Source organism: Heloderma suspectum, chromosome 1, assembly GCF_057233095.1.
Source record: "Heloderma suspectum isolate Gila_16-S chromosome 1, 16-S_ref, whole genome shotgun sequence".
Taxonomy (NCBI): Eukaryota; Metazoa; Chordata; class Lepidosauria; order Squamata; family Helodermatidae; genus Heloderma; species Heloderma suspectum.
This window is the reverse complement of record NC_139458.1, coordinates 370028067-370055579: the sequence shown is the minus strand read 5'-3', so window position 1 is coordinate 370055579 and position 27513 is coordinate 370028067. Positions and strand designations below refer to the sequence as shown.

At 43.7% G+C, this 27513-nt stretch overlaps 1 protein-coding gene across 1 annotated transcript in view; it reads right to left on the bottom strand.

Moving 5' to 3' along the window:
- Positions 1–27513, bottom strand: part of FMN2 (formin 2) — a 248940-nt gene that overhangs the window by 43711 nt on the left and 177716 nt on the right. The window contains exons 13-14 of the mRNA XM_084819532.1: positions 25747–25839; positions 7022–7073 (exon numbers count right to left, since the gene is read on the bottom strand). Of these exons, the coding sequence (XP_084675658.1) occupies positions 7022–7073; positions 25747–25839 (145 nt within the window). The remainder of the gene's footprint in view (positions 1–7021; positions 7074–25746; positions 25840–27513) is intronic.

Below are 27513 nucleotides of genomic sequence, written 5' to 3'. Positions count from 1 at the left end.
ACAGTCGCCGCTCCAGTCCACTTACTTTTTCCTCCAGCAGTGTGATCAACTTGCACTTGTTGCAGGTGTAGGCCATGTTGTTCTCAGGCAAGAAAACAAACATTGCACACACCTTGCAGGTCACCACCACTGGAGAGTCTTGTCCTTCCATAGCCTCTTTTCCCTTTTTGTGTCTAGCTTTGTGATTGTTCTAGACTAGCCTGTGCCTGCTCCTCTACTCAGTAGCGGTTAAAAGCAGAGTCCCACTGGTGTGAAAGTGTGTGTTACAAGACAAATAAATGGAAAAAAGTTAGTTAAAATAAAAAATAAAAAAATGAAAAAAAAATAAAAAAAATGTTAGGGGCCTCCCCTTGACCTCCCCTGCCGAACTCCCCTGGCCAACTCCTGTTTGCTCTCCCTGTTCACTCGCTCTGTTCGCTTGCTCTCTGGGAGCTTGCCTGCTTCTGTAGTCCCTGGACCAGCTGGAGCAGCTTGCTCTGCTCTGCTCTGCTCAGCTGGGAGGCAGGAAACAGACATTTTCGCGATGACTCACGAAATTACTCTTTTAATGAAAGAGTCATTAAGTTGTAAAAGGACTAAGCTTTGAAAAGAAATCCTTTTGTCTGTGTCTTGAGTTGGCTTTTGGGATCTACTGGGAGAGGCCGCCAGAACACTTAAGTGCCTTTAAGGAAGCAAAGGAGACCGCTCAGAGCACATGGTGCCTTTAAGGAAGCAAAGGAGATCGCTCAGCAGCTTTGGGTCATGTACACAATGCGAAACTTGGCATTATCATATCAATCAAAGCTGCATATATTCAGAAAGCCTCAAACAGAAAAAGAGAAGAAATTAATCAAATATGCAAGTAACCAGTCCTAAAGTAATTTACCCCTCCTGATTAGAAGGAAATACCCTTGAGGTGTAAGGAAGAGAAACTGAATTGGCTGAAAAGGTTTCACAATAATTGCATGTTTGAGAAGTTGCTCTGTGGGACTGAGCCCCCATTTGCCACAGGCCCCCTCTTTTGTGTTTCAATTATGGCTCTGGGAATACAGCGATCAGTTTCATTGTTTTCAACAGGAATTGCAATTCTCCGTAATTGAGGATTAATTATCCTGCAACTTTTGTGTTTTGTCATACCAGTAATGATGTCAAAAGTCTTTGTTTAAATTGTATAAAATTGCTGACTTTTGTGCAGTCAGTGTGCTTTTTTTCGGATCAGTTACAACCATGGCTTACTTAGGCCATCTCACCACTGGAAGCTTTGGACTCATGGCTCCCCATGTTCTTGCAAGAGCTCCAACGAATCTCTCATGGGGAGAGACAAACCCAGGAGTCTCCACTACCCTTGGACAATCCCAAACTGAATAACCTTGGAGGGTGCAGGACACTTTGTTTCTGTCTCTCATCTGCTCATCATTTTTACCCAGACTAAACCCAGTATGGCTGCTTAGGTCCATGCCTTGCTACAGGCTGCAAAAGCCTCATTTTAAAGTGACATATTTTTCCTGTTGCCAATGAGACCCAGGAGTTTCACCGAACCGCAATCGTCAGCTACAGGAACAGGACAATGGACCCAAGGAAAGGTATCTTTAAACCTCAGTCTATTTTCGGAGGTCCTTTTACAAAATTGTAGTAGCCTCCAATCCTTTTTCTCATGGTGTGAATGTGTCTAATTTGATTACTGGGTTCAGCATCCCCTGATGTTCCAGTTACACTCAAGACCACCTCAGTCAGCTCAGGTAGGGAGACTGTTAGGTAGCAGGGTGGGTGGGTGGTACATCAACAGAATTCCAATCATGTCTCTGGTGTACAACACTAGTAGCTACGAACACTCTAAACTGGCCTGCTGTTAGATGGGGTATCTGACCAGGGAGATGGAATGCCTATAGACTAAGGCTCCCCGCTCCCTGTCCCTCCTGTTGAGCTTGGTGCTGCACAAGAAATTCCACTTGTATTTAGAGATTTCTGGCATGGTCTCAAAACTATACCTAGAATCATAGAATAGTAGTAGTAGGGTTGGAAGGGGCCTACAAGGCCATCGAGTCCAACCCTCTGCTCAATGCAGGAATCCAAGTCAGAGCATCCCTGACAAATGGCTGTCCAGCCTCGTCTTGAAGGCCTCCAGTGTGGGAGAGCCCACCACCTCCCCAGGTAATTGGTTCCAAATACCTGTGTTTATTATTATGGGAAAAAACATGTTGACTTCCAGATTTTTCCAATATGTGGTGAAACAAGACATATGCACACTCTCCATGCACTAAACATAGCTGTTCACACATCATTACATGGCACCATAATTATGGGTTAGCAGTTACACCAAAAAGCAGAAGTCAGTAGGTGGAAGCAGTGCTGGAAGTGGATGGGAATCAACACTGGCAGCCTCTTCCCCATGTTCTCTTTGCACTGAAATGTTCACAAAAATAGTCATTTTTGTTTAAAACTAGGTTTTACACACACACACACACACACACACACACACCCCACCACCACCACGGTTTTTTACACAGCCCACATTCATAATCCAAGTGTAATAAAGTTAACAGGATAATGTATTCTACCTGCTCATAGGTATTGACCTATTTGTATTTAAATGGAAACAATATGTTATTTTCTAATTTCAGTTTCTGAAAGGAAGTTAGTGCATGAGAAAATGACAGTGAAGAATTCAAACTCCAAGGATAAACTGGGTCTTAGCATCCCCAGGAACACCACTGTACCACATCATATGAACCACTGGACTTGGACGCAATTGCTCAATTCATCCAACAGTTCTTTAGAATGTACAGGTTGTATCCAGTGGTGTTGTTCCACCAGTGGAAGGGAGACTGATGGCAGAATGGATTTTCCCTCCACCCCTACAGACTCCAAATCTGCTCCAGAGGATTGGGGGACCACCTGGAGCAGATTTGGGGGGTATATGGGGAGACTGCAGGGGGAGGCAAGGAAAGGATGGGAAAGTCATGGTTGTGCAAGTGGACATCTGCTCACACGACATTGGTCCCAAGCCTATAAATTCGTGTTACCAGGCAAGTGTCAATTCCAGTTCAAATGAATGGCTAAGATAAATCATTCTCTCCTTGCTTTTATCAATCATTATTATACAAACATGCATTTCCCAGCATTTCTCTTTTGAGAAAGACCCAGTATTCAAGAACAGCCTTTTTGTTTCTTTACTGAACTTTGAACATACTAAATAACATTTCTCTACTCCACCGCATCCCTTGAACACATTGTGTACTGGATGTAAAATGTTTATTGTTTCACCAAGGGGGGGGGAATCAAATAGTTTTAATTTGAAAAATAATTAAATCAAGAAGTAATTTATAAAGTTGCTTCTCACGCCAGCTACCACTTAATCCACAGGCTAACAGAAACCTGCTCACTGTTTTAGGTGAGAATTTTGTAGTGACTGCCTATCATTGACTCAAAGAAATCTGGGTCCTGCATAAGCAAAAGTAATGGATAACAATAAACTGACTGTTCTTTTAGTTAATAGTTACATTTATTGAACAAATCAAGTTGGTTTTAGGACTATATTAACTGACTGCTTCAGCATCTAACAAGAAAGTTATTGAGGTGTTTGAGCAGCTTGTTGAATTTTTGAGGCCTTTCAGTCTCCTCTAATAGAAAGGAACGTTCTGGTAGTAAGTGGCTAGATTCAGAAGCTGAAAGCCAAAGCTGCCCTTAATGAGATTATAAAGGAAGAAAGATGCATTTTAAATCTTTTTTGTCTTCCCCAAAAGGAGAAAAATGGGATCTGACTTTTTCTTCTCTCTATATCAAGCTTAAGATGCTGAAGTGGGTGATTCCTATGCACAACAGGTTTCATGTGGTGGGAACGTAATTCAATGGTAGAACATACATTTTATGCGCAGATGTTCTCAGATTCCTGCCATCTTCAAGTTTTAAAATAATCTCTCTGGTAGTATGGGCTCAAGAGAGACCTTTGACTAAGATCTTGGCCTGTCTAAAATGAAAATTCTGACTATAATGCCTGACAGCCATTTGAGTCCCTCTCTGAAACAGTTTTTTCTACTTTACTGTGTCAAGTATTTCACAGATTCTCAAGCAGTTAGCAATGAGGGTTTGAACTGGAAAGTGCCAGGTCTTTTTCTATTGCACTTTATCAATATTGTTCAGGAGTGATGTAATTGTTTGGGGTTTGGAGAAGACATTCCGTATCACTTCAACTTTAATACCAGCCTGGAGCCTTCCCTGTCTGCCTGTGTAAGCTAGATAAACACAGACCTGTGTGCTTTCTTCTCAACTCAGGATACTTACCCAGAGATCTTAGAATATGCTCTTATTGTGAGCTAAACATTTCACTTTTCTTTTTGCCCATGTGCCAGAAATCCATTTCTTGAATAAACACTTCACACATTGACACTCTTTAAGTCACTAAATATGATAAATAAATAAGAAAGTATACAACCTTTCAGAAACTATTAAACATCTCACTTCTGACAAATGAACAGCCAGACACTTTATGGAATGTCTAGGTCAGACATACCATTTTCCTTTGTCTTCATTATGTGTGAAAGATTTACTTTCCATTTCAGCTCATCTGCTAAGCAATTGGACTTTTCTAGAAGCATTGGTCTCAAATCATAATTCATTTTAAGAATTCTTCAACTATTTAATATTTTTGTAACTTCTTTTTGTTCAGACAGTGTCACAGAGAGGCACCATTTTTTACCAATATATTTTCCATATCAAATAGTGAATCAATATTTCCATATAATACCAAGACATGCAGTCATGAGATACACACTGTGTGGCACATCGTCACTTCAAAAAGAAAAATCCAACCACATTAATCACATTAATTGTGCTCCAGCTAATCCATCACTGCAAGTAGCAGTAACTCACTTGTCTATTCACCCAATGCACTGCTATTTTATCCATGATTAACAGAATGTAACTAATCCCTTATTTATTTAGTTTTCTTCAGCTCTCCTTTCACCCTGTGCCCAAAAAGTGTGTTTGACACTGAAACATTTTGTTAGGTGAATTCTAAATAAAACCTTCATACTATACATGCCCCACAGCAGGAAAAAGCACCTAGTTTACTGTTACAATATAAGCAATTTTTAAGCTACAGCTATACACTTTTCAGCATTTTTAGTGATATGTAAAGAAAAAAAGACAGAGCACAGTGTTTTCCTACTGTCTAGTGAAGCCTTGTCACTAATATTAAATGTTAAAGATGCCAAAAAGCTTATCCATACAAGACAAGCTAGAGACTTAGATTATCCTCTTTAGGTAAGTGTATGTCACAATGTACTTGCAGTTTTACTCTACAACCCTTGGTAGGTTCTTACCTATAAAAACTTACGTCACCTTTTAAAAAATAGTTTTTACGTTGTCATGGTATTCTTTTTTCTTTCTTTTAAAAATATGATTCCTTAAATAAAATGCAAAGATGACCAGAGACCAAAACTGACAAGCATCCCCTGAAAACAACTGAGCTGACTCAATGATTCATATACAGAAGTTTTAAGGAATACGTAAGTATTTATGCACTACTTTTAACAAGAACAAAAACTGAATTGCCATAGGGCTATATCCAATGTTAGTCCTACTTAGAATACACCCATTGAAATGAATGGGAGTTAATTAGACTAACAGTGGATAAGAACTCTAATGTTCATATTTCCTTTAGTAGGGTGTTCTTAAAATCTATTTCCATTATGCATAAAGGTTATAATTATATACTTATAGATAACTTCATTCCACTCTTCTACATCAGCATCTAATCCATTTCCAATTAGTTTCTAGTTTGTAGTAACAGAAAACTAGAAACTAATTGGAAATGGATTAGATGCTGATTTCCTAGTGCTCTTTTCACAATTCTCTTCGCTCCTAAACAGAAATGAGACTGTAGTTAGTCAAGGACTTATTTATTTTACTTATACCTGCCTTTCCATTAAGAATAATATTCAAGGTTGCTCAGGTTTTACATGGCCAATGTTTCCCAACACTGCATAGTTTTCTAGGTCTTAAGAGCTACCATGTCTTAATATACGTTTTTCTAATAATTTGCAGTGCTACAGAAATCAACATTCAGGAGTGGGGAGACACATCCTTTTCTTCTCATTTATATTCACATTGTTTTGAGAAAGACAGTCAAGGCAGAATCAGGTATTACTCTGGCAATGAATATGTAACATTTTATGGAAAGGACAGCTATGACCTGAATCAATTCAAAGCCATTGAACTTAACAAGGCATTCTTAATTTCTCATTCAAATGTGTAAGAGAAATACCAGTGTTTCCATTTTTCTTTCTTTCTTACATTTGTATACTGCTATCTGTATTTTAAAATATGTCTAAGTGGTTTAAAGGCATGACCAATTATGTTTACTAGAATATTAGAAGCAATTCTGCAAACTACAATTAAAAAACTGGCAGATGTCTGTGTCACTTGGAAAATCTGAATTTTAAGAAAAAAAATGTTTTCCACTGGTATTAAAACCAATTAATAAAGTAAGCCACAATGTTAAGGAAATTACAGAGAGGAGGGAGAAAAAAAGAAACCAGAAGTTGTGCAAGAATGAATAAAAGATCTTTAAAGACAGACCTCGTGAATGCATCCATCAATATTGAATCATATAGTGTGCATTGGCTTCATTGCAAAGTTAATTTGACACATTAAAGCAATGTTTCATTACCCACATTATTAATACTTTAATAGCATCTCTTTTTTTCTTTTCCTTTGTATATAGTGGGGAGCTCAAAATACAGAACAAGAGTAATGTGCATCTGTTTTTAGTCTGGAGAAAAAGACACATGATTTTATGCAACAGCCTAACTGGTTTATTTTAATCCTGTTCGTGGCGCTGTGTTAATTTGAGGAAGAGCCTGAACTTTCTAGCTTTAATCATATACTGTCTGAGAGCTTTGAATACCCAGAAATGTCCAATAAATGGTGATATTGAGGCAATAATTTGTCCTGTAAGACTTTATTTCTTTCTCCACCTAGAAAACTTGAAGCTTATTAGAATATTGATTGAAACATTTCATATAAAGCTTGCTCATCTCACCTTTTATGTGTCTCTGCCAGGGATATCTCTTCCAATTCATGGTCAATTTTAGCTGAATAAATAGAGAACAAGGTGAGATACAATGTGGAGTGTTTTCATGATTTTCTTAAGCAGTAAATTTTTTTGTACATATTTTATAAAAGAAAAGCTCTATGTCAGTTTAGAGGTAAACTCTGAAATTGCGCACTTGGCTTGACCTGGAATGATGAAATACACAGAAGTCACTTCAAGAAGAGGTTTAATGCAGATGAAAAGTTCTCAGTGCCAAAAACAACTGAATCCACAGTTAGTGAACACCTTGACTGAAAAAGCAGGTTGTGCAAATCACCAAAGTAGATGTGAAGAATATCCTCATGGCAAAGGATTCTTATCAGCTATTCTAGGAGTTCCTTTGCACATTGATTTTTTTCTCATTTCTCCCCCATCTCTCTCATATTCATATATATATGTATAGTATTTTGAGGATGGGTAGATGTGAGTGAAGTTCTCATTGGCACTTCACTTCACAAAGAAAGTGCCTGGATAAACTGAATCAAAGTGCTTATAATAAACTAACCATTATGAAATGTGAACACTGATTCATTACCATTATCAGTGTATTATTAGTCCCATAAATTCACCAGAGAACTAAATTGCCACCGATCCAGAAATTTCACCAAAAGTGGAATTTTCAATTTCACATCATGCTGTGCTGTTAGGAATGACCACTAGGGAAAAAGCATACCAGGCCCTTCACTAAGATATCTACATAAAGACAGACGCAGTTATGAGGTAGAGCAACCTTTGTGCCTGCCATCAGAAATTTATGTAGCTTGAACATTTTGTTTTATATAGCGTGCTTTTTAAAGCAGGTTTTTTTTTTTCTTGAAGAGACCTATACCCTTTCCCAAAAAGGCTTCCCATAGGTTTTGTCCATGTGCTTTTAGGGATTTGGGATTATTTTCATTGTATAGTATTTTTCCTCATTCAAAAACTATGTTTCAATCTCAGAATTTCACCATTAGGTGAAACTCTTTGAAAAGAGAAATTTACAACAAATTGTATCCACCTTTAAAAACCAGAAATGGACATTGTCAGATAAAAAGAAACCTGGGCGCTTTTTGTACCAAGAATTCAAGAGGAATGGAATAAAAGGACAGACCAGCATGGGCAACCCACAGACATAAGGGTCAAATTTGAGGTCAACCCGGACGTTTGATTCCACACATTTTCTTCAAATGCAGGCTTGTAAGAGGCATTTGCCTTCTTAACTAGTTCAACAATTTTATCTATGGAGACACCATATTTGATTGCATTGGCAAACACAACTGAGTGCTGGCCCATGCTATACTCAATGAATACAAGTTCCATAAACATAGTTCTCAGGCTTGGATGTGAGAGTAGGTGAAACATAGAAGGATTTTCACAACCATTTTATTGTATTGTATTGTATTCCAACTCTGCAACTTAAAATTAAAGCAAATTGTGATTGGATCCAAGCTGGGGGGAAACATTGCGTATCTCTTTCTATGAAACACAGCCACAATTTTTATTTTATTTTAAATATTCCACAAATACAAATGATAACATTTACCACAAAACAATATATTCCATAGGCATTTAACACAGCTGTTTGCAAGTAGCTTAAATGCATTGTTAAAAGTCTAGGATTGCTTAGTGATTTACTAGTGTAGGATGGTGGGTTAGAAAATGCATCTGCACTATAAACAAAGGCATCAGTGAACATCACTTGTTCACTGCCAGAATCACTCTGTTCTGACTGGATCACTTCAACTGGCAGCACACTTTTACCATCATGCTTATTTAGGTGGTTTATACAAACTTACACATCCAGTCTGTAACCATAAAAAAAATTGGGACAGATGTAGCTCAGTTTATTTTCTGAAAGTACTAAAATATTACACCATAAAAACCTGATCCAGGCAGAACAGACCAAGACATTAAATGTTCTCTATTAGAAAAGATTTCTACCCCAATTCATTCCATAAAGGGAGGGTAGATGTTTATAGGCCTTTCCAAAAGTAGGCCTCCTGGTGATAAGGAAGAGGTAGAACACAATGAGGCTGCCAGCTGAACCTCCTCCGGCATCATAAACCTTCTAGATAGTATATATTTGGGTCAAGCAGTGACGTTAAAAATGGGAAGTAGAGAATACAAGAAACCCCTCAATGTGCGGGCAAAAAGACATGCAAAAAGTTGACAACTCCATACCCTTGTGTAGAACACATCACAAAATAAAAGCCTGATTAGACATCATGCTTTCATCAGCACCCCTGCAGTTTGTTCCTCTTGCCACCTGCCCCCACCTCAAGCCAACTATACTGTTTAGTGGAAGTCATAACATGACTCCTGTCCACCATGTTGCGAGATTCTCTGCCTGCAATCCATGGCAATTGGGGCAACTGGTATAGGTTAGGAATTTTCCACATGATGGACAGTAGTGGGGACAGAGAAATCCGTTTCATTTTCTACAAAGCATTTTTTCAAGCATAAATTCATCCAGTCCTGTTCCCACAAAAGTTTGTGAAAGTTTTTTTAAAAGTCTGCATGAAAATTAGCATTGCATTTTTGTACGCAATTTCTCCTTAAATAAACAGTTTTTGCAAGCACTTTTCTCTGCCTTTTCCTCCCCTGGTGTATGCATTCTGGACATTTTTTTGAAACTAGAGAACTACATCGCAAAATTCGAAGAAGTGCGAAAGCTGAAGTATAATTGCATTCCGGATTGCACATATTAGCCAGGAAGTGCAAATTAGGTTGGTTCATATTAACATGTGAACCAAATGAATATTGCTCCCATCCCTAGGCAAGAGACTTCCAATCACTTCTACTAAATGATATAACTGGAGGCTGTCCAACATGCTACGGAAGTGCAGGTCTCCATGGTGAATGTAAGTAACATTTAAATGTGTTCTAAGTTTGAAGGCTTTCGATTCAAAGTGCACCAACAAAAATAAGTACCCTTTCAGATATTTATGCCCATTGACTTTTAACAAAATATGTTATAAACATCATTTCAGTTACACAATCAGAATGTCTCATGTCAGAATTCCATTTAGGAAATGGAGAAAGTAGTCAGTTATATTTCAGAGTCAGTAGCCATGCACAGACATTACTTTATTTCTCATTATTCCTAATTACTCAGCACATAGGGAATGTACATGCATGAGTCCTATCTGTCATAAGTTGATAATCACCAACTGATGACTCTTACTGAATGGATGAATTCTCTCCCCACTAAAATATGTTGAGTGCAATCCAGCTGTGTTTGTCCAATGATAGAATGATAACTGCCAGAACAGCAGATCCACCCTCCCCCTGCGCCCCTGCCCCATGCCCCCAATCTGCTTTGGAGGGTTGAGGGACCCTTTGGGCAGATTTGGTGGTATGGAAGTACAAGGGGCAAGAGAGGATGAGAAAGGTCCAGCATAAGAACTTAACACTAGAAGATGCTGGGTGTGGGTGGTATTAGAAATGGAAAAACTGACACATCAAATTTCATGAGAAAGAGAATAAACACTATGGCTTCCTTTCCTAAAACATGTAGAAAGCAACACTATGGAAACCAAACCACCAATAGCATAAAGTACTTCAGCTTCTGCTGATGATTGGACCATATATTCAATTTATTAATGTTTTTAATTAGGTTATTGAAATTACTACAGAATGGGTTGTTCTGTGTGTTCAGTAGACACACAGACTTGCTGAGAAGTGTTCTGAAAATGTTGATGTATTCTTTATTCCCTTGATAAAGTTTGGAAAAAAAAAAGTTGAAGAATGAAAATTTCAGTTTTATAATGAAACAGAATTTGATACTTTTTATATATAAAGGTATAGAGGAAGGGTGGGGAAACTGTGGTCCTCTGGATGTTGTTGGACTATAACTCCCATCATTCCTAACCACTGGTCATGCTGGCTGGGGATGATGTGGGTTGGATTACAACATCTGAGAGCCACAGATTTCCCAACCCTGGTATAGAAGGCTGGTGCATATAACTGCCATACTTGTGGTGAACAGGAGACTCTGTCTTCATGAGGAGAAACTGCAATTTAGCATGTCCACAAATCTTCTGCTCTCTTCCATTTGATGACTAGATAGCAGGGAGGCATCAAGCTTGAAGTAAATGGGTTTGTTGTACCAGAATGGGTGACAGACAGGAAAGAAGTAAAGCCCACATAGGAACTAAAACAACAGCAGAAGTCAAGGTAAGGATCATGGCTGAACTGAAGTAGCTTGAAGCCAAGGTCCAGATGATGGCAGATAAAGGCAAATTCTGAGATCACGAGAAGACAAAGCAAGTTTACAAGCAGTCAAGGCTTAGATTAGAGGTGGGCAACTTGCAGTCCTCCAGATGTTTTGGCCTACAACTCCCATCAGACCTAGCAAACACAGCCAATGGTGAGGTATCACGGAAGTTGCAGGCCAAAACATAAAAAGCGTTTTGCCCACCCTGGTTTAGACAGTCGAGAGAGTAACAGCATCATTGCCCCAGCAATGCTCTGATACCAATAGATACCTGAAGTACTAGCAAACTGCAAAAAAACCCTTCTTTGCTCCACTCCTGCCCTTGTGCTACTGAGGCTCTTAAAAGATCAAGATCAAGCACATTTCAGCCTCTTTACGAGGCCTCCGCTGCATCTTGTTTGCACTGTAGACTTCTTCAGGCATTTGCTGAAGAGGGGTTAACCTCCTGAACTCTCTGTGTTGGCAGGGAAGGTCTGCTAAAGGCCCCGTACCCACATTCAGCCAAATGTAGTTATATCGCCCCATGTGATTGGCAACCCTAATAAGCCAAGCTCCCCGGTCACATGTAAGCCCGGTCAGCTGGACCTGCTTATGCTGCCCTTGCCAACCCCCCCCCCCACTGCCAACACAGGGAAGTCTCCTTCCATGCTTACAGTTAACACCTGAAGAGGGCTGGTGTGTCTATTGCCTCTGATAAGGGAAATTCTACTTCCTCAGTTTCAGAAGACTAGAGGTTTCTGGGTAAACTGTCTGTGTGAGGTACCCTTGGGACCAGTGAAACACTTGAGATCTTTGACTTCTCATATCAGATTCAGGGAGCCTGTGATTTTAGAATTGCAGGGTTATCTGGTTCACATTCTATAAATAATTCTGCTGTGGCCATTAGATTAGGACTGAAAAGCTATCTGAAACTCTGTGTCCAAAGAACTTTTTTTTTTTTTTTAAGCATTGTCCTCAGATGCAGTCTTGATCGAATGATTAACAAGTACGATTACTGTTTCAGGCCACCATCTAGCTTGAAGCCTTTTCAGTAATTTAAGCTATTTCTGCTGAATCAGATTCAAATGACTGTAGAGGCAAACAAATATGGTCCCTTCTGATCTCCTGTTCACTCTTAAGTAGGGATGTGCAAACTCACCCCCATCCAGGTTCTCTGGATGCCCGCCCAGCCCCTGCCCCTGCTCGCCAGACCCCAGACTGCACTTGAGCCCCTCCCATGCTCAGTAACCAGCCTGCACTCACCCCAGTGGCCTCGTCGAGCTCCGTGGTTGCCATTTTTGGGGAAAAGAATGGCGATTGCAAAAATGTGCATGTTTTTGTAAGTGCGAAACTGCCCATTTTTGTGAATGCGCATATTCTCGTGTGCAAAATGTGCAGTTTTCTGAAGACACAAATTAGTGTGTGTGTGAAAATGTGTTTTTGGAAAATGCGCATTTTTGCGCATACACAAATATGCACATTTGCAAAATGGGCATTTTCGCATACACGAATATGTGCATTCGCAAAATGTGCATTTTCACATGTGTGCAAATATGCGCATTTTTGTGATCGCCATTTTATTTCTAAAAAATGGCGAGCACAAAGCTCAACAAGGCCACTGGGGTGAGTGTAGGCCATTCGCCAAGCATGAGCAGAGGACGAGCAGGGGATGAGCAGGGGCAGGGGCTTGGTGAGTGGGGCTCAGGGGTGCATACAGGAGTGGTTCCGCCGGATTCCTGGACTGAATCGGGCACTCATGCCATCCCTACTCTTAAGGGACTATCATAACTTCTAAGCATAATTGAATACAGAATTGCATTTGAGAAATCTCAGATGGAAGGCACCAATAATCTTTTCATCTGCTTGTCTACACTTCATATCTTTTTGTATGTGTGTTTGTAGATATTTCCCTCCTTCTTGTTCATTCAGAGTGTTAAAAAGATATTTGTCTAATTTGTTATAACTCTACTTAAGAATCACTTTCATGTGTTGCCAGTTTTATTTATCTGTCAAAATCAGAGCCTTCACCATGAGTCATTGCAACCATAGTACTATAGATTTGAGAATTTAATTTTTCATTGAAGTGGGAGCCAAAAAATGTAGGCAATATAGCAAATTCCTAGTAGGAGAACTTTGCCAATATTTTTCCCATGAAAAATGCTAGCAAAAAATAGGGTTGAAAGTGGAATATGAGCAGCAATTATACATCATGCATATTATTAACTTGCACTCAGATACTGTGTCAGGTGCTGCAGGGTTCAGGATGGAAGCTTTGGAGGTCAGGCATATATTCTTTACTCCCTGTTCTATCGGTGTCATTGGTCAACAGAAGCAAATGCAGGCAATTATTCAAGCCAGGATATGCCAGATGCCATGGCACTAACATCTATATTTCCCTGTCCATATTCTCCACACCATATATAATGTTGCACACCTCTGTTATGTCTCCCCTTACCTTCCTTTGTTCCAAGCTAAACCATCCCATCTATTGAGCTGCTCTAGCCCCTTGGTCATTTTAGTTGACTTTTCTGCACCTTTCTCATTGGGTAAAGCCAATGAGGCTATGATGCCGGAATCCTCAGATTGCCACATAGTTTTAATATAAAATGGTAAATCCCAGAGCACTGCAGCATTGCTTTTCAGATGGGATTTTAATTCACAATTTTATTGACCAGGGTGAGCAGTGTATTCTTTACACAAGCCTGCTACAGAGATGAGAATAGCTTTGGATTCTCAGTATGGGTTAAGAATAGATACGGCCATTACAGCACTCACATGGAGGTAGGGATGGTGGAGAATTCCACCACGGATTTCAGTGAGGCCGAATGCACTGGCATTTGGCTCCCCGAAACCCGTGGTGGAATGGCCTCCCACCCCCCACCCCCCCGTGGATTCCCCCCCGGGATGAAGCTTACCTGGGGCGGACGTTCCGGCAGCGGCGGCGGCGGCTCGTCTTTCGACTGGCTGTTGCGGTCGCCATTTGTGTCTCCTGTTTGCCGTGATAGGCTACGTAAGTATTTACGTAGCCTATCATGACAACCAAAAACAAAACAAAACAAAAACAGCGTACGCAAATGGCGGCGGCTACGGGGGCCGCCATTTGCGTTCCCTTTTTTTTTTGCTGTTTTAGCCTACGTAAATATTTACATAAGCTATTACGGCGAAAAAAAAGGGGAACGCAAATAGCGTAGTGGGCGCTATTTGCATTCCTTTTTTTCGCCATAATAGCTTACGTAAATATTTACGTAGGCTAAAATGGCGGGGGGAAAAAGGAATGCAAATGGCACCCACTACGCTATTTGCGTTCCTTTTTTTTCGCCGTAATAGCCTACGTAAATATTTACGTAGGATAAAATACTGACGTAGCCTATCATGGCAGCCTGGCTGGATGCAAATGGTGGCTGCTATGACAGCCGCCATTTGCGTCAACAGAAGCCTGTCCGCGGCTGGAACTCCGGCTGCAGACGGCCCTGGCCGGCTGCTCCACGGAGCCACTGCGGAGCGGAGCTGGCTGGGCAGGATTCTGGGGGGGAGGACCGGATTGACTCCCCCCCGTCAAGGATTCTGGGGGGAGGGGCAGAGCGCCTCCCCCCCACTGCGAATCACATCTTGAAAGGTAAGTGACTTTCATACATCCCTACATGGAGGCCATCAAAATGCCCTTCCCAAACTATTGTGCTCCATGGAAAAGGCTTGACTTACCATATGTACTACCCCAGTTTCCAGCAGTACCTACATGCCAGTAATGCACATTTTGGGGTGTATGGATTCCCCACCATCTGTTCCAGTGGGGAATTCATGGGGGGGGAGGTGATCCATTCCTCCCCCCTGGAATCCTCCAGAGCGGTTCTGCTCCACACAGACTCTGGGGGGGGGTGTAAACTGGCTTGGGGGCGCTTACCTTCCCTCCTGCCAGCCAGACCTGTTCGCCTCCTCCCTGTCCCTGCCGATTGCCTTTAAAAAAAAAAACTGTCTTTTTTTTTTTTTAATGGCAATTGGGGGCGGATGTGCCCATAGACTTATACGCAAATAGAGTCATGAATCTTGCGTCTAAGTCTATGTGTCCATAGGCTTATACGCAAGATTCACCGCTCTATTTTGCATATAAGTCTATGGGCACATCCTGCTGATCGCATGTGCCCATAGACTTTTATACGTAAAATAGAGCGGTGAATCTTGCGTATCACCCTATTGATGCATAGACTTATACGCAAGATTCATGACTCTATTTGCGTATAAGCCTATGGGCACATCCCCCTCGACTGCCATTTTTTTTTTTAAAGACAGGTTTTTTTAAAGGCAATTGGCAGGGACAGGGAGGAGGCGAACTGCTCTGGTTGGAAGAAGCAGCTGAGTGCCATTCCGCCTCCAGTCCTCCTGGAGCAGAGGGAAGTGGTCCCGATCCACTGCGGATTCCTGAGGCTGGATTCCAAAGAATCCGGCCTCATTTGAATCTGCAGCGGATTTCTCTGACATCCCTATGAACATTCTCTGGCAGTGATGGCTGAATGGTGGTTGAGCATTAATCTAGTCTTTAAGGTTGTCATCCTCTCTTCAATAGTACTGCTTAATATCCTTTCCAGTAGTAGGATGTTTATTAATATAATCCTTTCTTCCTACTTCTTTTCTTATTTCTTTCTGAGATGCTCCTTGAGCCTCTAAGTTATTTAGTCTGATTCAGTTGATGATTTCCTTTGGATTTGAGGACAGAATGGGTAGAATTATTGATATTTGACATGGCTCTTACAGCTGCATAGAACTGTTTTTGATTTTGATTTATGAAAGGATGCTTACAAGGTAACATCTACTCATATACCATACATCTCATAATGTTCATTCAAAAAGCAATTAAAATATAAATTAAAAAGTCACATACCACATCTAAATAGCTATTAACACAATTAAATTAGTTTAAATCTTGCAATAAGGACAACATACATTGTAGCTTTTCTTCCTATAGTATAATTCACTCTTCCACATTTAAATTGATACTGTTCCTTAAATAGGGGTATCAAAATATTGCCAATTTATTAGCTAGACAGCATTGGTTCTACTCCTAGTATGTTATCCTGTTATGTGCCTGGGAGAGAGGACCTATGGCCAAGTCGGAGTACTTGAGCGGGCCCTAATTATTTGGTTACAGGACAAGGGAGATATGGCGTTGGGAGGAGGGCTAGCCAGGTTAGGGGAACATGGTCCAGACAATTAATGGCTGTGCTGTGTTCTGGTCCTTCCCCCATTTGCAGGCATGGTGGTTGCCCTGTCAGTCTGCCCTCGGGTCTCCGGATGCTGCTGTTAAATGCCAGATTGGTTCAGAGTAAGACCTCCATCATCTATGATTTAATAGTGGATGAGGCGGCTGATCTGGCATGCATAACTGAGACCTGGGTGGGTGAGCAGGGAGGAGTTAGTCTCTCCCAGCTCTGCCCACCGGGTGCTTGGTTCAGCATCAGGGAAGACCTGAGGGCTGGGCGGGGGGAGGTTGCTGTGGTCTATAGGAGTTCCATCTCCCTCTGCAGGCTCCCTGTCCATGTGACTACTGATCTGGAGCATTTGTACCTTGTGTTGGGCCAGCGGGACAAGATTCACCACTCTATTTTGCGTACATGTCTATGGGCACATGCGATCTGCAGGATGTGCCCATAGACTTATATGCAAAATAGAGCGGTGAATCTTGCGTATAAGCCTATGGACACATAGACTTAGATGCAAGATTCATGACTCTATTTGTGTATAAGTCTATGGGCACATCCTCCCGATCGCCCCCTTTTTTTTTTTTAGAGACATGGCAATCAGCAGGGACAGTGAGGAGGCGAATGGGTCTGGCTGGCAGGAGGGAAGATAGGGCCCCCAGGCCAGTTTCCCCCCCCCCAGAATCCGAGAGGAGCGGAACCGCTCTGGAGGATTCCAGGGGGGAGGAACGGATCGCCTCCCCTCCCCACGGATTCCCCACCGGAACAGACAGTGGGGAATCCATACACCCCTACAAAATAGGGGACAACTTGAGTACAGATGGAGAAGCACTCCTAGTGGATGCAGTCAAATGCTGGTATGTGCCTAGAGTAAAGTATATTCAGGGGCAGTGAGGGTGACAAAAAAAAGAATCTTGCTGCCTCTTTGACTCTTCTGTCTGCTGCCCAGCGGAGCTGTTCCGAGTTGTCTGGGGGGTATTACATGCCGGCCCTAAGGACACTGTAGACTTCTCTGAGGCCCACTGTAATGCATTTGCTAGGCACTTCCAGGATAAGATCTCTTGCATCTGCCGGGACTTAGACTCCAGTGTTATAGCAGGTGAATCTGGTGAGGTATCCAGAGCAAAGCCTTGTCCTGTTTTTCTGGATGAGTTTCAGTTAGGGATGGCGGAGAATTTCTCCACGAAACTTCGGGGGTGTGTTCGGCCCCCCGAACAAGTTTCGGGAAGAAATTCTCCACACACCCCCGCCCCCCGCACCCCCCCTGGGACGGGACTTACCTTTGCCGAATGTCCCTCCCGGCGGCGGGTCCGGCCGGCGGTTCGGCGGGTGTTCGTCCAGGGCGGGAGTGGCAGCCGGTCTTTTGACCGGCTGCTGCCGCCGCCATTGCAATAAAAGAAAAAAAAAATGCCCCCGTGATAGGCTACGTGACGATTAACGTAGCCTATCACGTCTAGATCTGCAAAGTCAGCCGTGATAGGCTACGTAAATCGTCACGTAGCCTATCACGGGTGACTTTAAAAAAAAAAAAAAGCGCGTACGGATAATGGCGGCCCCCATAGGAAGCCGCCATTCCCGTTCCTTATTTGGTCGCTGTAGTCTACGTAAAGAAGAGATGCTACAAGATAGGCTAGATTAAATCAGGGGATGCATTTACAAGGAAAAGTTCAGAAAAGCAAGTAACAGATTGACTAAAAACTAGGAAAGGAACATTTAATCTAGGAATTGTGTACTGAACAATCATTTACTCAGACCATGTTAATTTCAAGACATTAAACTTCAGAAAATGTTTTGAAATTCATTTTACTTTTCCCAGAACACATCCTATATAAACAGACAAATCCTCAAAATGTGCCAAAAGTTACCCTCCTTTCCCCCCTAAATTATCTTTGTGTGTGCAGCCTAGCTGAAACAACTCATCGATTACGCCTACGTAAACAACAGAAGCCCTTAGAAAAAATATTGAGATCAAAAGCCTGTCACATACTAAGCAGGAAAGGGAAATCCTCCATGAACTCTTTCAAGTCTGAATTCAGTCCAGCCAAATAAAAACAAAGGGTTTTATATTGTGAAGTACATAACATTACTTTAACTTTGGAACTTAACTAAAGAATATTTTCCCATCCATCTCCTGTATTCTAAACTTAGTCCTAACATCTACAAGGAAGAACATGGGTGCCCAAACCCATATTTTTCTTGTAAGGCAAATGCAGGAGGGGGGCACTCGCAGAGGAGAATCAGTGCATACGAAAGGGGTGCATAACCCTTCACCTCTCAAATGGCCCTGAGGTAATATGTAATAATTTTTCTCCCACCACCAAGCTCTGAAGTAGTAATACCATCTGAGAAAAACAGCCAAAGGGGCATTGGTAGGGAAGAATCAGAGATTGCAAGTAGTATTAAGCATGCCTACCTCTGATTCTCCTCTGTAAGGATTCTCCTGTCTGTCCATGTGCACATGCATTCACATTATCTTGGCAAACATAGGTTGGGATCAAGGTAACAACATGCAGGTCTGTACTTAAGAGTACATTGTGGCTCGAGGCTGGTCTAGAGTCAAGGAAATCCTGATCTATGATCACAGCTTCTGTATCTCCTTGTTGTTTATTGGTGTATGTATTGTCCATATGTATACACTGCATGATTTTTCACTTTATCCCTTCACTGACTTTCTAGCATGTTTCTCCTTGAATTAACTCAGAAATTATCTAACTTCTTTTCCCCAGAACTCAAAGACCTCAGTCAGCTCAAAAAAATGCCACCAACCATCCCTAACATCTCCAAAAACTTCTCAAGTGGTGGGAGTGAATGCAGCAGTGCATAGTGAGAAGGTTTTCCTAATCTTTCATTTTCCCTTCTTGTTCCTCTGACTAGGGATGTACGAAACCCCCTTACCTGGAGTCCGTGGGGGGTCCACAGGGTGGGGAGACGATCTGTCCCTCCCCTGCCCCCTAGAATCCTTGCCGGTTGGCTCCACTCCATGGCAAGTCTGCGGAGCTGCCAGCCGGCTCTGGCTGCTGGCGGATTTCTGGCCGCTGGGTAGCAAATGGCGTCCGGCGTAGTGGACACTATTTACGTCCCTGCTCTTTGCTGTGATAGGCTACGTAAAGATTTATTTACGTACTTAGCGTCGCACTTGGAGTCGCGTAGGACCTGAAGACCTACCCACCTGCTTCTCCAGAGACACCAGCAGCCACAATACCAGCAGCAAATAGCGGCAGCAGAGGGCAGCAGCTTTAAAGACAAGGGGAAAGGGGCAAACGTGGACTTTATCTGCTCCTTCTTAGCTGCTGTTCTCTTTTATCTCTTTTATCTTTTATATTTTTTAAACTGTTGTGCATTTTATATCCTAACATTTTAATATGTGCCTGGGAGGACTATTGGGCAACTCAGGGGGTGGGGGAGGTGCCACCATAACTGTGGTCACAGGCAGGGGGAGGTATAGCGCTGGGGGATTAACGGGCCAGCTGAGGAGGAGAGGGGCTAGATACCTTACAGCTGTCCCCTCTTCTGGTTCTTCCCCCAACTTGATGGTTACTGGCAGCCTAACCAGTCTGCCCTCGGGTCTGGTGGTGCTGCTGCTGAATTCCAGGTTGGCCCAAAATAAAATCTCCCTCATCCATGATTTGATTGTGGATGAGGAGGCTGACCTGGTATGTATTACTGAGACCTGGGTGGGGGAACTGGGAGGGGTCACTCTCTCCCAGCACCAACACTGACATGAGGGTCGGGGAAGGGGGGTTGCCGTGGTCTATAGGAATTCAATCTCCCTCTCCAGTAGGGGAGGACGAAAGTGACTTACCTGTCCTCGAAGCTTGTTCGCGGTGGGGGGGAGGCGCTTCGCTGCTCCCCCCGCGAAGTTCAGGCCGGGGGGGGAGGCTTCCCGCCTCGCCCGGCCGAAATTCAGGCCGGGGGGGGAGGCTTCCCGCCTCGCCCGGCCGAAATTCAGGCCGGGGAGGAGGCTTCCCGCCTCGCCCGGCCGCGAACTCGGAAGTTTAAAAAACAAACAAACACGCCCCCGTGATAGGCTACGTGACGATTAACGTAGCCTATCACGGCTAGATCTGCAAAGTCAGCCGTGATAGGCTACGTCAATTGTCACGTAGCCTATCACGGGTGACTTTAAAAAAAAAAGCGTGTACGCTAATGACGGCCCCCATAGGGAGCCGCCATTCGCGTTCCTTATTTGGTTGCTGTAGTCTACATAAATCTTTACGTAGACTACAGCAACCAAATAAGGAACAGGAATGGCGGCTCCCTATGGGGGCCGCCATTATCCGTACGTGCATTTTTTTTTTTTTAAAGTCACCCGTGATAGGCTACATGACGATTGACATAGCCTATCACGGCTGACTTTGGAAATCTAGCCGTGATAGGCTACGTTAATCGTCATGTAGCCTATCACGGGGGTGTTTTTTTTTTCTTTAATTGCAATGGCAGCGGTGGCAGCCGGTCGAAAGATCAGCTGCCGCCCCCGCCCAGGACGAACACCCGCCGAACCACCGGCCGGACCCGCTGCCGGGAGGGACATTCGGCAAAGGTAAGTCCCGTCCCGGGGGGGTGCGGGGTGCAGGGTGTGTGTGGAGAATTTCTGCCCGAAACTTGTTCGGGGGGCCGAACACGTTGGCGTTCGGCCCCCCGAAGTTTCGGGGAGAAATTCTCCGCCATCCCTACTCTCCAGGCTTCCTGCTCATTCGAGCGCAGATCGTGAGTGTTTGTACCTTGTGTTGGGTACCCGGGACAGATTGGGGATTCTGTTGGTGTACCGGCCACCGTGCTGCCCATCAGACTCCCTGCCTGAGCTGACGGAGGTGGTCTCGGACTTGGTGTTGAGGACCCCTAGGATGATGGTCCTGGGGGATCTCAACTTCCATGCCGAGGCCGCTGTATCCGGGGTGGCTCAGGACTTCATGGCCGCCATGACAACCATGGGGCTGTCCCAACATGTCATCGGCCCAACGCATACAAAACAACATACGCTTGATTTGGTTTTCTCGACTGGGCAGGAGGATGGTGATCTGAAAGTGGAGGAATTAACATCTGTCCCTTTGTCATGGTCACATCACTTCCTGCTGAGGTTTAGACTCCTGGCGGCCTTTCCCCTCTGCAAGGGTGGGGGACCTATTAAAATGGTCCACCCCCAGAGATTAATGGATTCTGATGGATTCCAGAGGGCTCTGGGGGATTTTCCTGCTGGTATGGCTGGTGCAACTGTCGAAGCCCAGGTCGCTCTGTGGAATGCAGAGATGACTCGGGCGGTTGACACGATCGTGCCCAAGCGCCCTCTCCCTCTGAGCAGAGCCCGGCCAGCTCCTTGGTATACACCTGAGCTGAGGGCAATGAAGCAAGAGGGGAGACGGCTAGAACGCAGGTGGAGGAAAACTCGTGCTGAGTCTGACCGAACACAGGTAAGAGCCCACTATCGAGCCTACTCTGTGGTGGTGAGGGTGGCAAAGAGACAGTTCTTTTCCACCAGCATTGCATCTTCTCAGTGTCGTCCAGCAGAGCTTTTCCGAGTGGTTCACAGCCTGTTACATTCTGGGCCAGGGAGAGAGATGGTGGAACCCTCGGTAGCACGCTATGACGAGTTTGCACGGCACTTTGAGGATAAAGTTGCTCAGATTCGTCATGAATTGGACACCACCATTAATGCAGTTCCATTGGTAGAGGCATTCAGAGCACCGTCTGGTCCAGTTTTATTGGATGAGTTTCAGTTACTGAGGCCTGAGGATGCGGACAAGGTGCTTGGCCAAGTCCGATCGACCACTTGTGTGCTTGACCCTTGCCCTTCATGGCTTATTAAATCAAACAAGGAGGGGTTGTCCGGCTGGGTCCAGGAGGTTGTAAATTCCTCCTTGAGAGAGGGAGTGGTGCCTGCCACTTTAAAAGAGGCAGTAATTAGACCACTCCTGAAAAAGCCTAACCTGGACCCAGAGGATGTTAACAATTATAGGCCAGTGGCCAACATCCCCTTCCCGGGCAAGGTGCTTGAGCGGGTGGTTGTAGGACAGCTCCAGGCACTCTTGAATGAAACGGATTATCTAGATCCATTGCAATCGGGCTTCAGGCCTGGTTTTGGAACGGAAACTGCCTTGGTCGCCCTGTGGGATGACCTCTGCCAGGAGAGGGACAGGGGGAGTGCGACCCTGTTGATTCTCCTGGACCTCTCAGCGGCTTTCGATACCATCGACCATGGTATCCTTCTGGATAGGTTGTCTGGGTTGGGAGTAGGAGGCACTGCACTACAGTGGTTCCGCTCCTACTTGGATGGCCGATTCCAGAAGGTAGTGCTGGGGGATCACTGCTCTGTGCCATGGCAATTGTGCCATGGGGTTCCACAGGGCTCTATTTTATCCCCCATGCTGTTTAACATCTACATGAAACCGCTGGGGGAGGTTATCCGGAGGTGTGGGCTGAAGTGCCATCAATATGCAGATGACACCCAGCTCTACCTCTCTTTTACATCAAAACCAGGTGAGCAGTGACTGTTCTGAATCAGTGCCTGGGCACGGTAATGGACTGGATGAGGGCCAATAAACTGAAACTCAATCCAGACAAGACGGAGGTACCGTTAGTGGGTGGTTCATCTGCCCGGCTAGGTGATATTCAACCTGTTCTGGAGGGGGTTGCACTCCCCCTAAAGGATCAGGTTCGTAGTTTGGGGGTGCTCTTGGATCCAGAACTGTCACTTGAGGCACAGGTGAACTCAGTGGCACGGAGCACTTTTTATCAGCTTAGGCTGGTATACCAACTACGCCCTTATCTGGACAGAGATAGCCTAGCTACAGTTATCCATCTCTGATAACTTCTCGTCTGGATTATTGCAATGCGTGATACATGGGGCTGCCTTTGAAAATGGTCCAGAAACTTCAGCTGGTCCAAAATAGGGCAGCAAGATTGTTAACAGGGACTGGCCTGCGAGCTCATATTACGCCAGTACTTTTCCAGCTGCACTGGCTGCCAGTCCATTTCCGGGCCCAATTCAAAGTGCTGGTGTTAACATTCAAAGCCCTTAACGGCTTGGGGCCAGGTTACCTGAAGGATCGCCTCCTCCCATATGTGCCTGCCCGGACCTTAAGATCATCATCAGTGGCCCTTCTCCGTGAGCCCCTGCCAAAGGAAGTGAGGCGGGTGGCTACTAGGAGGAGGGCTTTTTCTGCTGTGGCACCCCGGCTGTGGAATGAGCTCCCTAGTGAGGTTCGCCTGGCGCCTACATTGTATTCCTTTCGGCGCCAGGTGAAGACCTTTTTATTTTCCCAGGCATTTTAGCATTTTAGCTTTCTAAATTTTTATCTTTGCTGTTTTAAATCTGTACTTTAAACTCCTGCGCTGCTGCTAGGTTTTATTGTGGTTGTATTGTTATATTGTGGTTTTAATGTTCTGTATATTTTAAATTGTTTTATTGTGCGTTGTTTGGATTTAATTTTTGTGAACCGCCCAGAGAGCTTTGGCTATTGGGCGGTATAGAAATAAATAAATAAATAAATGTAGCCTATTACTGCAAAGAACAGGGATGCAAATGGCGTCCACTACGCCATTTGCATCCCTGCTCTTTGCCATGATAGGCTACGTAAATATTTACGTAGCCTATCACGGCAGAAAGAAGGGACGTCCGCAGGACGCCAGCGGATGGACCGGACCCAGCCAGTGGCAGGTAGGATCCATTCTGGGGCAACTTTGTGGAGTGACGGAGGTGGGTGGTCCATTCCGCCATGGACTCCGAGGGGCCGGATTCTTTAGAATCTGGCCTCACTGGAGTCGTGGCAGAATTCTCTAACATCCCTACCTCTGACACACTGACTTGGTCTGCACATGCCAGGCACATGCAGGCTCCGTTTCTGCATGGCACCTATGGGCATCCAGCTTGCCATGGCTCATCAAATAAGCTATGGTTTGTTTTAGGGTTATCTGAGGGTTGTCTAACCCTTAAACAACCCCTTCTGCCTGGGTTTGCATGACATGACAAACCATGGCAAGCCGGGCACCCATGGATGCAGTCACCCGGCACAATGCGACAGCCCCCACGACTAAGTTAAGCCACAGTGAACTGTCGTGTTGTGCAAACCAGGTCACTGGGTCTGCTAGGGAATGAAACCCAGAAGACCATGAGACAGCTAGTTTATCTAAGGGTTCACTGAAGTGTCTCTGCCCTCGTCAAGGTGGCTCGAGGGTGAGGCAGGAAAGAAAGGAAGGAGAAAACCAGCAAGTCACAACCATGGAGAGGGAGGGAAGAGGAGGAAAGGTAATAGAGAAATCTCCTGCCCCTCCTCTTCTTCCTACTGCTGCTGCTGAACCCACTGATGCTTGACAGGTAAGTAAAGGCAAGGAGGGTGTGTTTTTTTTGGCGGGGGGCAAACAGTGGGGACTGGCATGGATGCATTGGGGGAAGCCATGAATTCTTCTCCATCTTGTTTAGCAGTGGATAATAATTAATGGGCTTTAAAACCTCACCTCTCATTTGAGGCAGGCTTTTACAAGCCCCCAAAGTTCTTACCTGAGCCTGGATTGAGAGAACAGTGCTGGCATATCTGTTTTGTATTTGATGAAATGCTATCGCTGAAGAGGCCCGACATTATTTCTCCCTTGATCCCCAAACAGAAGATGTACCTTTTAAAAATAATTAGAGAGTATGCATGTATGCATGTATGCGTGTGTGTAAGTGTGTGCGTATATATAGATAGAAGGGTGGGTGGAAAGTGCAGTAAAGATCGCATTCACTGCTGCAGGAAAACTGTGCTGACTTGTCTGGCAGTTGGCTGGAAAAACTGAAAAAATCTGAAATGGAGGTGAGATATGAGCCATGGACTAGAAGTCCATTTTTGTGGCACTTTCTGTGAGTGTGACCCAAGCATTTTACAGAATTCTTTAGGTTTTGCTTCCAAAACATGTGGTTTTTCAAAGGCAATTTGCAAGTGAAATAAACCAGAAGTTCTGCACACATCATATTTTTTGGTACTTTGAAAAATATCACCATGTCTTTGGAGACAAGTCAAAGCACAGCTCCAGCTTCCAGTTTTATGAAATTGTCAAGAAACAAATGTTAGGAAATGGTTTCCTATACAGAACATGAACTCATCAGAAAACTATACTTAAAAGCCAATAATTGCATCTTCCATCATTCAGAAACGTAACACAGAACAGGTAGAGCTGTTTTGAAATGAGAGACCATTTGAGTAAGCTAATCTATAGGTTTCTATTGTTCCAAAATAACAGACTCTTTACTGTTTATCTATACAGTGTCTAAGCATTGTTTCTATAACCCCCTTTTGATAAAGCTAGAAATGGTTAAATGACACATCATTATTTACCTTGACTAATGAATTTCTCCATGTTGTCTTTAAAAGGCTGGATGTGCTCTTCTAATGAAAGCTGGCAAACCTTGCCCGCTTCTGTCTCACATGCTGAAAATTGAAGCAACATGCTGAATTAGAAGGATATTCATTATAAACAATTGTCTTCCCCAGTATTCATATTTACAATCTGATTCTATGAACTTTTGGGAAGGCTTTTGGCACTGGGAAAAGGACTATTTTGCCAGCACTAGCACACAAGTTGAATTCAACTAGTATTGGCTCTGCCTTGGCACAGTTCGTACCACCAACAGGAATAGAAATCATCACCGACATGAATAGAAATCCTCACCATTCACTGACATGAATAGAAACCATCAAGGATAGGACATGGATAGGGTGGGATACACAGCTAGGTCAGACTGACGCACCCACATCTCCTCCATGTAATTTCAATTTATATTCCAGAAATGGAGTAATAACATGCCACTGAAACATATCACCTTGCAGGATAACATTACCCTGCTTGCCTCATAGAGGATGGCACTTACCAATGCGGATGCAAGCCGCCTTGCGTGCCACAACAGCTGCATATGGATTAGAATCAAGTGTCCAGTCAGAAACACTTATTTAACTATGTTGGCCTGAGAGCATTACTTTAATGTGCAAAAAAGATGTCCCAGTTCTCTTAAATGTAACTTCGGCCTAAAGCAAATCTCTCTCTCTCAAAAATAAAACATCGAGTAGGCTCCCTGTGGGAAGACTAGAGGTGCGGGTTACACTCTACACATGGCATGATGCACGTTTCTTTTCTGCCTTGCATACTGTAACTGACCTTGACTGCTTTGGAGGCCAGCAAAAGAAAGGTATGCAAGACTTTTCAAATGTGGAAGGGTTTGCTGTGCTGCAGATAATGCAGATCATTGTATTTAAAATCTTATTTGGAAAAACTATTATTTATTGCATTTTTATACCACCTGATAGCCAAAGCTCTCTGGGCAGTTCACAACACTTCAAACCATAAAATACAACATGATAAAATACAATATAAAAGTTTAAAAGTTTAAAACTGCAGTATAAAATAAAACCAAAATAAAAACTAGCAGCAATGCAAAACTTTAAAATGCTGGAACATATTTAAAGCAACAGAAACTAAAAGACTAAAATGCCTGGAAAAAAGGTCTTCACCTGGTGCCCCAAAGAGCACAATGCAGGTGCCAGGAGAGCCTCTCTGGGAAGCTCATTCCACAACTGGAACGCCACAACAGAAAAAGCCCTCTTCTTAGTACCCACCCGCCTCACTTCTTTTGGCCGGGGCTCCCAGAGAAAGACTGCTGAAGCTGATCTTAGGGTCCAGGCAGGTGCATATAGGAGGAGATGATCCTTCAGATAACCTGGCTCCAAGTCATTTAGCGCTTTGAATGTTAATACCAGCACTTTGAATCAGGGCTGGAAAAGGACTAGCGGCCAGTGCAGATGGAAAAGTACTGGCATAATATAATCACATTGGCCACTCCCAATTAACATTCTCTCTGCCCTATTTTAGACGAGCTGCAGTTTCTGGACCATTTTCAAAGGTAGCCCCACATATAACACATTGCAGTAATCCAGATGAGAGGTTACCAGAGCATGGATAACTGTAGCTAGGCTATCTCTGTCCACATAAGGATGTAATTGGTATATCAGCCTAAGATGATAAAAGGTGCTCCATGCCATTGAGTTCACCTGTGCCTCTAGAGACAATGCTGAATCCAAGAACATCCCCAAACTACAAACTTGATCCTT